Raw genomic sequence first — 12557 nt, forward strand, 5'->3', positions numbered from 1 at the left:
TGACAGACGTGTGGAGTATGGGTAAGGGAGCGTTCTCATTAGTCCTTGGAATTGGCTGCTCCGGAAGAGCGAACAGCTGGGAAAGGCCTGGCCAGTGTCAGAGCCATTTCTGCTGTGTAGCTCCCAGCCCAGCATCACGAGTTCGGAGCCATGAGACTCTTTAGGAAAGGCTCCTTAGCACCAGGTGTTTCCTGTTTTTGAGCGGGGCAAAATTGTTGCTGGATGACACACGGCTCCCTGTAGACGCCAAACATGTGACGTAGCAGGATTGAGCAGGGTCTGCCTCAAAAAGCCAGTCAGCAAAATGTGTGCATGTTTTGGGAGAGAGGCTCTTAGCTCATGTCCTCCATTTGCCGTGCACCCACGTTTTGTATTTGCATGCTGGGTGTGTGCTTTCAGGCACTCTGTGTTTTGGGCTATGGTATTTAGGCATGTGCACTTAATCTGTTTGCCCAGGATGCTCCAGAATTAGCGGATTTGATTCCCAAGGAGGACAAAGAGCTATGTGGGTGTTATTTTCTGTATGCCAGTGAAATCATGGAATCTTGGGGGGGGGGGGAATTAGTGCAACTCACCTTCTTAGAACCTCAAAAACCCAAGAAAACTTGAAACCTCAGGGTGTGGGTATGTATCTCCTGTACTGCTTTGACTTTGTGGTTTAATCCAGCGAGCAAAGCAAGTATTGCTCGAGGGTTAATGAGCTCCCATAAAGAACTTTGAGGTGTCCTGTTTTTGTGTAGTTGGAAACTGTTCCTGGAAGAGACACATCCACTTCTGCTGTTCCTTCCTCTATTACAAGTTTGCTTACTGGAATTGGTACTGGTGAGTTGGGCTGGGGGAAAGAGCTGGTCCGCCCCCTGTTGGAGTCTCTGGTGAATGTGTTTGCAGGCTCCTGAGCAAAGTTTCTGATCCTACCACTGTTTGCTTCAAAACATGTTATTCTCCACCCTTTCCCTGTTATTTAAAGCAGGGATGCCTTCCCCCCCCAGGCCCAGTTTGAATCACCTGGGGATTGCATCAGGCTATTGTTGCCAAAGTGGTACCCTTCTGGGAGGCAGGGCTGTTTTCTTTCTGGTCCTGTTTATTTTTATTCTCTCCCTGTGCTCTGCAACCTGGCTTTGGGGAGGTCAGGGTTGTCCTCTTGAGAGCAGCAAGGGATGCTGTACAGAGTTTTATGTGTCTGCTTTGCTGGGGAGCTGAACAGCCACTCAGTGAAGGAGACTGCGAAGGTTATGCCATGACTCAGGTGCTAGCTGAGCTCTTGGCTGGGTCAGCAAATAAACCCAGCCTCTGTCAGGTGCAGCTGCAACCTTTCCATCATGCATGCCCCTTTGCCTCCAGAGATGGGGCTGATGCAGCTATTGGTTGCCAGTGATTAGTGGGGACCTTGCAGATAAAGGAGCATGGGAGATACTAGTGAGTACGGTTAGCAGGGCTGGATGCTGCTCTGAGAAATTCATCATGATTGATTATTGGCTTCACTGAAATCCTGGAGGTGATTTCTTTACACTAGGATAGGGCCAGTTTTCTAGGTCAGGCATGCTGAGAGAGCTGCAGTCAGAGCTATCATTTGGTTTGCAAGGCTTCATGTGCCAGCTTGGGGCTCTGCAGCTTGGGCTTGTTTACTTATTTATTATTTCAGTTTGTGTCCCTCCCCCCCTTCGTCAAGTGCTAATGTCAGGGCAGGTCACAGAATAAAGTAAGGATATCCATTAATTTCACAAAACAGTAAAATCGCATAAAACAGGGATAGCATCAAATGAAAGCATCATGCAACAATGCAGAAAGCAACTCCTTTACAGCTGGCAAATTGATTCATTCCCCAACAAAGGCTTGAGTGAACATATACTTTTTTACCTGGTGCTGAAAAATAAGCAGCAATGATGCCAATCACACTACAAGGGGAAGGGAATTTCACTGCTGAAGTGCTACCATCTCACCTGACAAAACACCCTTTCCCCTCTATCTGGAATGGCATGAGGACTTAAAATGGGGATAAAGGTAGTAGTATTGGTGGTGGTGGTGGTGGTAGTAGTAGTAGTAGTAGTAGTAGTAGTAATAATAATAATAATTGTATACCACCCTTCATTTGTAGATCTCAGGGTGGTTCACAAAATAAAAATACAATATAAAAAACACACCAATATAAAAACAAACCAAGAATCCCTCGCACAGCATATTTAAAAAGGCATCAGATGTTAATCAGCCCAAGGCCTGGTTGAAGAAGAACCTTTTCACCTGGCGCCTAAAAGTGTATAATGAAGGAGCCAGCTGAAGCTCCCTGGGGAGAACATTTGACAAATGGGGAGCCACTGCAGAAAAGGAGCATTTTATTTTTTTAACGAAACAGCATTTATTAAACCAAGGATGAGAACCAAAGCATTTGCAAAATTAATTTCCAGTAGAATACTCACATAAACTTTTATGTGCACATGGGGGGGGGGGCCTGCTAGACCAATTTGTACACCAAACAAAACACAGAACAGGAATTTGACAACATGAATATTCTTTGTTGTTTGTGGACTTACAGTTATCTTCACAATTAACCTTTGGAAAATTGTCCCCAAATGTTGTAGCTAGAAATGAACAGTTTTTGGCTAAAATTTTGCATAGTACCGGTCACAGTTTTGGAAATCTCTATGTGCATATTTTGCTTCTGCTCTGCTGTGAGGCACTCTGTCAAACGGCTCGTGATCATTGAAACACGATTCAAAGACTTCATCCACAGCTTTCTCGGCCATCTCTTTGCTGATGTTCCGAACAGCCAAGATGGAGCGAACAGCTGTCTTTTACGCAGGTCTGCTGATGCGGCTTCAATCCAAATTTAAACCGGGTTATTTCATTTAGGAGGGAGCAATCACCGCTAAGATTAACAGCTTGACTCTCCAAGCAAGCTAAATGCCTGATATTATTGAACCAGTCCACATGTGCACGGCAGTAATCAAAAGCATGAAGAAACTCATGTGCAACCACTCTGTTCATATGAGACTGGTGATGAATATTGTTTTGGCACAGAACAATCTGTGATGTTGAAGAATCGAATCCTCCACTGACACACCCATCACACTCTTCACATGAGAAGTGTCGATTTTTGAAAACAGTGCAGCCAGTATTCTTCATAGCATCAAGTAGCAGTTTAGTATATGGACTGCTTTCCAGGGCAATCTGCAGCATCAGCTGGCACCTGTGGTTCCTGGTGAAGACTGCCTTATAGAGCATAGACTGGTGCTGTTTCCCGCCTCCTTGGCTCCTCTCAGGAAACAGGCCGTACCTGAAGTCATTGTCCCACTCTCCGCCGGAGCCACAGCTCCCCGGATCCTGCGGCTGCTCCGGAGGAGGCATCTCGGAGGAGCCTCCTTCAGCCATTCAAGCACGTCAGAAACAGCATGGCTTGGGAGGCCTCGCTGGCCACTGTAGGTCACTCACCGTAGTGATCAAAAGGATCATTCTTGTGCTGGAGGCCCACAAAGAAGGGCCTCAGTTGGGTATGGACAGGTTCATATGAAGAGAGGCGTATTGTGGTCGTGAGACATGTCAGCATAACTCCCAGTGTGCTAGGGTGCATTGGCTCTTCTTTTGACCTTCGTGCATTTAGTGCAGACATTTGAAGAGAGTTTCTGTGTGTGTTTGTTGAGAACAGAAACCTTCTTTAGACCCCACACTCAACATTGTCACTATAGGCTCAGGTGGTCCTGTTGATGGGTGGGGGGTGTCCACACCTGCCCAATGACATTATGACTGGGTGTATACCAATATTGCAATCTCCACTAACTTCTTCGTTCACTTAAGGCAGGACTTTATGCTTTAATCTGTTTTATGATCTGTATTATTATTTTTTATATGTGAATTATGTAGCTGCTTGGGTATGCTCTGAATGCAGACTCTGAAATAACAGTACAGAAGTATGAAAGGCTTTTGTGAATAACCCCTGCAGAAATACCTAGTGTTTACTTGAGTTCATCTGAACACAGCCACAATAGCATATGAACTGTTTACATCTATTCGGAGGTCTGAATATAATGTTTACATAGACGGGAGAAACTGAGTGACAGATCACTTGTAACATAGCACTTACCATGGCTTGGAACTATGAAAGGGCTTGAGGAAGTTGGGATAGTAGTCTAGTACTGCACATGAGTTCCCTTTGGCAAGGTGGATAGAGCCATGAAGAGGAGATTAATTGACAGAGATTTTAGAAAATCAGAATCTGAGGGCAATCAACTGGAAGACTCATTAGCAAAGGTGGATTGATAGGGGCAAGAAGCTTATATTGAGGATATATCTGATTGGAGGTCAGCTTTTAGCCAATTCTTATCACCAGGTTGAGGAGCATATTTTATGAGTGCTCAATTTATTCTTGCAGAACTCTTATGTGTGGGGTAAAGTCTTTGTGCTGTGTGCTGCTTGAGACTATGATCTGTGGCTAATCATGACAATCTGAATTTGAAGATCTTAATCCTGACTGTTTTTCCTCCACTTCTCTCGCAGGACTGCCCGCAGATCCTTCCATCTACCCAGATATATATCCCTGTGGGTGTGGTGAAGCCTATCACTTTGACTGCCAAAAACCTGCCACAGCCACAGTCTGGACAGCGCAATTACGAGTGCATCTTCCATATCCCTGGCACATCCCAGCGTGTCACTGCCCTGCGCTTTAACAGCACCAGCATCCAGTGCCAAAACACTTCGGTGAGTCTTTGGAATATAGTTATCTTTTGAGAAGGCTGCTTTGGGGAAACGCAGCAGGAATTCCCTGTTTGCCTCTTATGCATGTTTGGCCTCAACTGTGCATGTATCTGAGAGGAGATCACATGTTACCCTCTCTGCACAAAAGGTGTCCATTCTGGGTCTTCCCCTCCCATCACACAGCTCCTTTGGTGAAACGGCACCCCAGTCATTCCCGTTGTTTCTTGCTGCTTCCTTGCTTTATTGGAATGTACGAAGTGTGTGTTCATGGCGCTCCTGTGGCCTTGGAAGCAGTCCCGATCCTCTTTCTGCCATTGTGTTTATCCGCTTTCCTTTTTTCCTGTTTCTCTTTCTCTTCAGCTGTGTGAAATTGTTCTGTGCAGGATCAACATCCCCTCCTTCCTCCGCTGCTCTGCCAAAGCTACCCAAGGGGACTCTGCTATGTTTTATGAGCATTTCCAAAGAAATTTGCTTATGAAAGCCAGAGAAAGCTGCCTAGGCCTGAGCCAGCTTTGCTTGTGTCCCAGAGGAACTCCCATCCTTCTCTCTACTCTCCCACACTTGGGCTGATCCAACTTTGTAACAGAATTTAGTCAATTCTGATTTATATCTGGCATTGTACACCTTCCCACATCCTCAATCACTTTCCCAGATTGTATTTCTCTCTCCCCCACCCCACCCCCAATTTCTGCTCCTCTGCTCATTCTGTTTGCTTAATTCAGTCGATGCCACCCATCCCCTCACGAGCTGGTGCAATCCCTAGCCTGGATTCTCCGTAACAATACTGGATCTGTTTCCGCAGCTAGTCAATCTGTAGTAGGTTGACAATCAGAATCTGTTTTAAAATGCTTCTGTCTACTACTTACAGAGCTCTGGCTATGTAATTCTGTCTTGCAACCATAGCCTCTCCAAAGGTCAGGAGTGGCTGATGGGATGAGGCATTGCTGTGAAGTTTCCTTTCCCAGACTGGTGTCTCTGCACCTCACCGGGACAGTGTGGAGCTGGGGCTGGATGCGTAGTAGCACCGGTGAATATGCTATATTGGCTCCAGCAGTTCCCTCTGACCTTGCCACCACTCTGGTGCTGCACCGTCACGTAAACTGCAATCCTGGTGTCAGGAGGTTGGCTCCATGGCACTTCCTGACTGCTCCTGCCAGATGTACTTCCCCACTGATAACCTCTTCCACTTTATCATAGCCACTGTGTTGAGAGGGGGGAGTTTGTTTCTCATTGCAGTCAAGCCAGATCAGTGATCTTGCCTGATAAACCTCAAGAAGTTCCACATGCCTTACATTAATGGATGAATTATTTGCACGGCACTCTTAACATGAAAGACTAGCAGGTCTAAAGTCTTAATAGTCCTTTCATCTGCAGAGGCATGCCATTCCTTGGCTGACCCGCTGGGCTGTCTTCCAACCTCCACTCATTTGCATAAGAGTAGCCCCTCCTCCTCCAGCTTCCAGTTTAATCCCTTTAAACATTTCTTTTCTATCAATTGCACTGTGAAAGCTCATTTGCAGCCTGGTGTGAGCAGCATTCCATAAACTTCTGCCCTTAAGCAACATGAATGACATTGCAGAGTTATGGAAGAGCTAATGTTTGCTTGAAAAGGGCCTTTCCTCCCTCCCAATCGTGCCAAGGATTCTCTTGGCGCAAACCAAGGTTGAGAGATCTTGGAAAGCACCATTTCCCTCTTATGCTCTGGCAACAACCCTTTGCAAGTTTTGGGTGGGGGAGAGGAGAACTCTAGCAGGAAGATTCTTTAGAAATACTAGTTCATATTTAGTTCCACGTTATCTGATATTGCCTCTGAAGGGGAAACAGTGCGATTTGGAACAGTGGCGACTCAATGGTTCAGTAGACGGTAGAATCCAAAATGTTGTCTGGCTTTTTAAAAATGTAATTATGTATCCAGGAAGCTCAGGTAAAGCAATAGGAAACAGAAGGACAAGAAAAATCAAATGATGAAATGAATGCTAAACTAGAAGCGGGGGGGGGGGGGGAGAGAATGAACAAGTAATCTTTGGGCTGGGAAAGAAAACACAGAACAAAAAAAAAAGGGAACACTGAAGTTATACTTTACAGAAAGGAGGATAATTTTTTTTAAAAAAAATCTAGCCTGTTGTTGACCTAGTGAATTCCAGGGTGCCGTACAATATTTTTTTAAATGGCTGAGTAAATAAAAATGTCTTAACCTGACAATGAAAAGATTATAGCATCAGCATCAGTAGAGCTTCCTTGCAGAGAGCATCAACACTGTCCCTTGAAAACTACACAATGTACTCAACCAACTAATGATTACTTGTAGAAGGGGGTCTTGTTTGAAGATCTTCATGTACAAGGATGCTAGGATGGGTAGACATGCTGCTTCAGATATTTGGGTCCCAAATTGTTTACAGCTTTGGAAGTCAGCACCAGCACCTTGAGTTGGTCTTGGAAGCAAATAGGAAGCCAATGCAATGCTTTGCTTTAATCGGCTAGTAAGTTTTGGAGACAATAGCTTTGGATTGGAAGTTATACCCTCCAAATGAAGGAGCATTCACACATCAGTAGAAGTCAGGGAAGAAGTACTAGTGACTCTAAATATTTCTCTCTCCTCCTTGCCACCCTTGCACCTGTTGAATTGCACTCTTAGATCCCCCAAATTATCATGTGTCACTCTTGATTCTTCTTTCTGCACTTATATAGGCAACATATGAACTAGGCCTGAGGAAACTCACACAGTCTGTCATGGGAAAGCTTAAGCTAAGGCAAAAGAAAGTTTAAAAACCACAGGACTAAGCTGGGGTATGCTAATAGCCTTGTCTTAAATTGCTGGAATGAAGGAAACATCCATGATGGATGAAATGAAGAATGCGAGAGAGAGAACAGTCCTCCTTCACCTTTGCTTGTAAGGGCAGACTGCCCCTTGCCCAATGACAATGAGTCTGTAGAGGCTGGTTGATCATCCTTCTTTGCAACACAGCTTTTGCCACTCCCAATTGCCAGCTTGGAGAGGATTCTTCAGAGGTCAACTCAGCGGCCATTTGCACAGCAGGAGACCAGTTACACAAAATACCTTCTTGGCCATCTGAGTGCTGTTACTGAAACATATACGCAGCCTAATCGCATCTAGCTTGCAGTACTTGAAATGGTCTTGATTAGGGGGTGGGAGAATTTGCTCCCAGGCAGTGTAAATGCTTCAGAGGAGCCATTTTCATCTGCTTCAGGAGAAAGCAAATGGGAAGGAAGGGGATTTCTGGCCTATTTCAAGAGTAGGAGACAGCTGCTAGTATATCTTGTTTCACATCAGCTGCACTTCACCACTGGAAACTCAAGCATGAGTCTTGGAATTGTCTCACAAATATTTATTTTATTTTGTGTGCATGTGCGCACACCGGCATTCATGCAGTCCTTTAGTTAATATACTATTGGGATGGTTAACAACCAGTAAAAACAATTACAGTAACAAAACAGTATATCTTAACATACTGATTAAAACAGTGGAGACAATAAAAAAATGCAAGCATTACAGAGGAAGGGGGGAAGTCGTACCACTGCATCATGCGGCTGTTTTATTTGACTCCTAGGTGCTGCAGTATTAAATTTCTTGGGGTTTCTTTGGTGAGAAAAATAAGTACACAGTTAAAAGGTACCATTTTATATTGAATTCACAAGTCACATTACAACTTTTCAGCACCCCTCATTTTGGGAATTTGAAAGTTGCAAAATTCAGCATGTCCTGCTGCCCCACAGTCGTCAGCCTTCTTGACTTTGCTCAACTTGCTAGTATTAGAATGATAATGTGATATATTCGTTATAGGGATTGAGCTTTATGCACATATAGTGGATAGAAATTTATCACTTGAGAATTTATTCTCCACTGATACCTACTGTAGTCTATCTTGTCCACTTTGCAGCTTTGTACTGTTGCCTCCTTTCTCTCTCTTCTCTCTCTTTTACTTTGCTGCCACATTCTTTCCCTCTTTTATTTGAATTTTTTAAAGAACACTTTTAATATTTTGAAAACAGAGAGAGAGAGAGAAAGAAAGAAAGAAAGAAAGAAAGAAAGAAAGAAAGAAAGAAAGAAAGAAAATACTCTAACCTGTAGCTAATCCCATATCCCCCTCCCTGCACTATTCAAGATCCTGGCTTTTAGCTAGATAAGATTACAAGTAAACCTGTATGTCTTTCTTCATCTCTTCCTTATATTAGCCCATTTCCATCATGCTTTTGAAATTAAGATTCCAAAGCTGAATCCTGTTTGGTATCCTCCTTCTCATTATATTTACCAGGACGTGAGCACTCAGGGTCAGGGTCTCCCTCTCCAAATCTCTTCTCTAAACCCTCCCATTTCACTTCAGCACACAATTGAGCTTAGTTCTCTCTAAGGAGATTTGGGATGCTGTGTGCTGAAGGACACTGTTTAACAATAAACGCTATGGTTGAACAGCAGCAGAAGCGCTGGCTTAATGGGTCTTGAAGGTTGTATCTGAAATGCAGCCTGTGGGAGAGAAATCCTGTATCTATAGCAACACAAAACCTGAATGAAGGGAGGGTGTATTCTCATCTATAAGCGGGAGATTGGATCAGGATTAGAAGGCCAGGAGGTAACTTGAATTCTGTCAATGCCATAACTATTCGATTGACAAAAAGATGCCAAAGAAAGCAGTGCCTTGGAGCATTACCAGAATAGTTCCGTACTTCCATCCAGTGGCTTACTGTAGATTTTGCTTAAAGTGCATCATTATAGCTATTGAACCATCATATAAGAAACAGTGGAGTCACCCCTCGTCTCCTTATTATGTATATGATAGCAGCATAAAGGTGCCTCCATAGAATAATTGGCCTAGAGGTGCTTGCTGTGTGGACAGACAGAAAGCAATTCTGTGCCATGTTGTTAACAATGGAAGCAGCCAAAGAGAGGTCTTAAAGAAAAAATGCAGCTTTTGCAATAGAAATTGGTGTCTGCATTGGAATTAGAATCCAAATCAAGGGGGGAAGAATCCAAGAAAAGTTAGGGCACTGAGGGCAATTCACACTGCCCGTGATTGTGTGCAGAAATAGCCACAGGTATTCCTATGACTGCAGTTGCTGCAATAACAGCACCCATTGTTTTTATTTGTTTACTTATTTTAAGAAGTTATATGCTGCCTCCCAGAACGTAAAGTTTTCTCAAGGCAAAATACAATCAGATTAAATGCATGTTTTAAATATCACTGATGTCTAAAACACACATTGCTAAAAGATTGGTGGTTGCCTAATGCTAGTGGTTCTGCTCACCTGTAGAGTTTGTGGAGTATGGGAACTGACCTTAAGACCTGCAGAAATGGAAGGGACTTGAGAATGCTATTAATCACTCAAGTTCCATGAATTTCAATAATATTTGGGACTATACCCCATGTGTCTCAACTTTCAGCAGAGGATCCTACCAGTACAGCTGCACTGCCTGCAACATTCAGTTTTTGTTTGTGCGTCTATTTAATTTACAGGGACCCAGATTTAGCTTCTACATTATCAAAATCTCCCTATGTATGCAGAATGCAATACCAATATATTTTTGTAACATTTTTTCAGCTGCTTAACATATTAATGTTCCCCATATCAAAGTCCTTTTTTTAATCTTTATTTTCTTTCCAGTTTGGGTACTGGAAATTGTAGATTTCAATGACATCAATATCTGAACTCCATTTTTACACTCAGTTACCATTCTAGAACTCTCTTTCTAATTCAAGAATCTGTTCACACCTAGAAGGGACACAAGTGTTCTTAACATTTAAAGGCAACTAGCCAGGCAGTTTTAAAGGCTTCATGTTCACACTTCTCCAAAATTTTCTCTATTCTCTTGCTCCCCCCCCCACTCCATCTGGTTTCATTGTATTGCTTCACACTTTTCAAAGTTGGTTAACTTTGCAAGGTGACATGAAACTTAGAAAACAGCTTTTTATCCGTACCCTATGTTTCTACTTTATGGTAACAAAAGTGGGACAGATTTTTATCAGGCGCGTCTTTGTGTATGCTTGCAAATGTAGCGTGTGCTGCAGCTCTTTGAGTCAAGACTATACACTTATGGAAGTCTTGGATGGAGTTCTTCTCCACAATATGTGGGGAAAACTAGCCAGCTTAGATGACTATTAAAAAAAAAAAGGTGCATCAAGGTTAAAGAAAGATGTCTAAGACAGCTAATAGTAAGTAGAAAAAAAGCATTTGTCTACTTACTATTAGCTGTCTTAGACATCTTTCTTTAACCTTGATGCCCTCCAGATGTTTTGTATTATAACAGGCACCATCCCTGGGCATTGGCCATGCTGACTAGTTGGAGTTCTCCAACATCTGCCATGTACCAAGCTGAGGATGACTGTTCTAGGTCTTTAAAGCTCCAAACCCAGCACAGTACAGACTGGCAAACAGTTCAACTAGTACAAAATCAGTGTTACATGCTCCAGCTGTCCTATCCTCATCAACATGTGGGTTCTGCCCAAGTTCAAGTTTCCCAGCTGTATTCAGTTTAACCTGTATGTCACTAGTGCGTGGATCACTAGGGTAGCAGCCTCAGCTAACAAGTCACTCCTAGCAGTACCTCTAGCTGTGCTTCCACAGACAGAACCCTATGAAGACCCTCAAGATGTGAATTTCGTCCTTTTTTTTTTTTTTTAATTCTTTTTATTAAGTTTCGTTTTCACACACAAAAAAGAAAAACCAAAAACATTCAAAAATATTCAAGAAAAAAGCTTAGGCACTAAAAGAAGAAAAAGAAAAGAAAAAAGATATATATAAAGAAAAAAAAAAGAATCACAACACAATTAACATACAACGTCGACTTCCTTCCCTACTGATTTCGGGTTTCTACTTTCAAAGATTTCATTTTTACTGCTGGTATTTACTTTTAGTTTAAACATCGAGAGTTTTATAACAAACCTGCTGTAGTTGGTAGGTTTTTAAAATTTCCTTCAAAATAAGCCATGAATTTGTTCCAATCTTCTTTCAACTTTGTATTTTTTTGATCTCTAATTTTTTGCGTCATTCTAGCCAGTTCTATAAAATCATATGCTTTTAATTGCCAATCTCTCACCGTTGGGAGGTTTGTGCTCTTCCAATTTTGGGCGATTAGCATTCTGGCCGCTGCTGTTAAATATTGAAATAAGGTTTTATCTTTTTCTAGGATTTCATTTCCAATGATCCCTAATAAAAAGGCCTCTGGTTTTTTGGGAAATGTGTATCTAAATATCTTTTTCAATTCATTATATATCTGGTTCCAAAATTTTTTTGTTTCCTCACATGACCACCACATATGTATGAAACTACCTTCTTTTGTTTTACATTTCCAGCAGGCCTTGTCTTCAGTTTTAAACATCCTACTTAATTTTTCTGGTGTTAAATACCATCGATATATCATCTTTTCTAAGTTCTCTCTAATTGCAGCGCTTGCCGTAAATTTTATTCCCTCCTTCCACAATTTAGACCATTTTTCATATTCTATATTATACCCCAGATCTATCGCCCATTTGCCCATGACTTCCTTCATTTTATCATCTTTTGTGTCCCATTCCAATAGTATATTATACATTTTAGACAGTATCTTAGATTTACTTTCAATTATTTCGATCTGAAATTTAGACTTCTTTTCATTCATTCCTGTTTTTTTGTCCTCTGTCCATTTTGCATTAATCTGATGATACTGTATCCATCCCGTCAGCTTATCCTTTAGTTCTTCATACGATCTTAATCTCCAGCTATCTTGAGATCTTACCAATAAGTCTTCATACGTCAATTTCTGCTCTTCCAGGTTTATCTTTTTAGTTGTTAAGATGTTTGTTGGTGACAACCACCAGGGTGTTTTCCCTTCTAACAATTTTTTGTTTTTTTCCCAAACTTCATACAGGGGGCCTCTG

General features: G+C 42.3%; 1 protein-coding gene and 1 pseudogene across 5 annotated transcripts in view; one reads left to right on the plus strand and one right to left on the minus strand.

Annotated features, from left to right (window-relative positions):
• The window catches only part of PLXNA1 (plexin A1), a 343514-nt gene that overhangs the window by 232100 nt on the left and 98857 nt on the right, over positions 1-12557 (plus strand). For all 4 annotated transcript variants that reach the window (XM_082209182.1, XM_082209180.1, XM_082209183.1 and 1 more), the window contains exon 10: positions 4489-4689. In XM_082209182.1, the coding sequence (XP_082065308.1) occupies positions 4489-4689 (201 nt within the window). The remainder of the gene's footprint in view (positions 1-4488; positions 4690-12557) is intronic.
• Positions 2494-3422, minus strand: LOC309525183 (mitochondrial inner membrane protease ATP23 homolog pseudogene; annotated as a pseudogene). The gene has a single exon. The product of its transcript is annotated as a mitochondrial inner membrane protease ATP23 homolog pseudogene (transcript).

Source organism: Podarcis vaucheri (genome assembly GCF_965113315.1).
Source record: "Podarcis vaucheri genome assembly, chromosome: 2".
NCBI classification, from domain to species: domain Eukaryota; kingdom Metazoa; phylum Chordata; class Lepidosauria; order Squamata; family Lacertidae; genus Podarcis; species Podarcis vaucheri.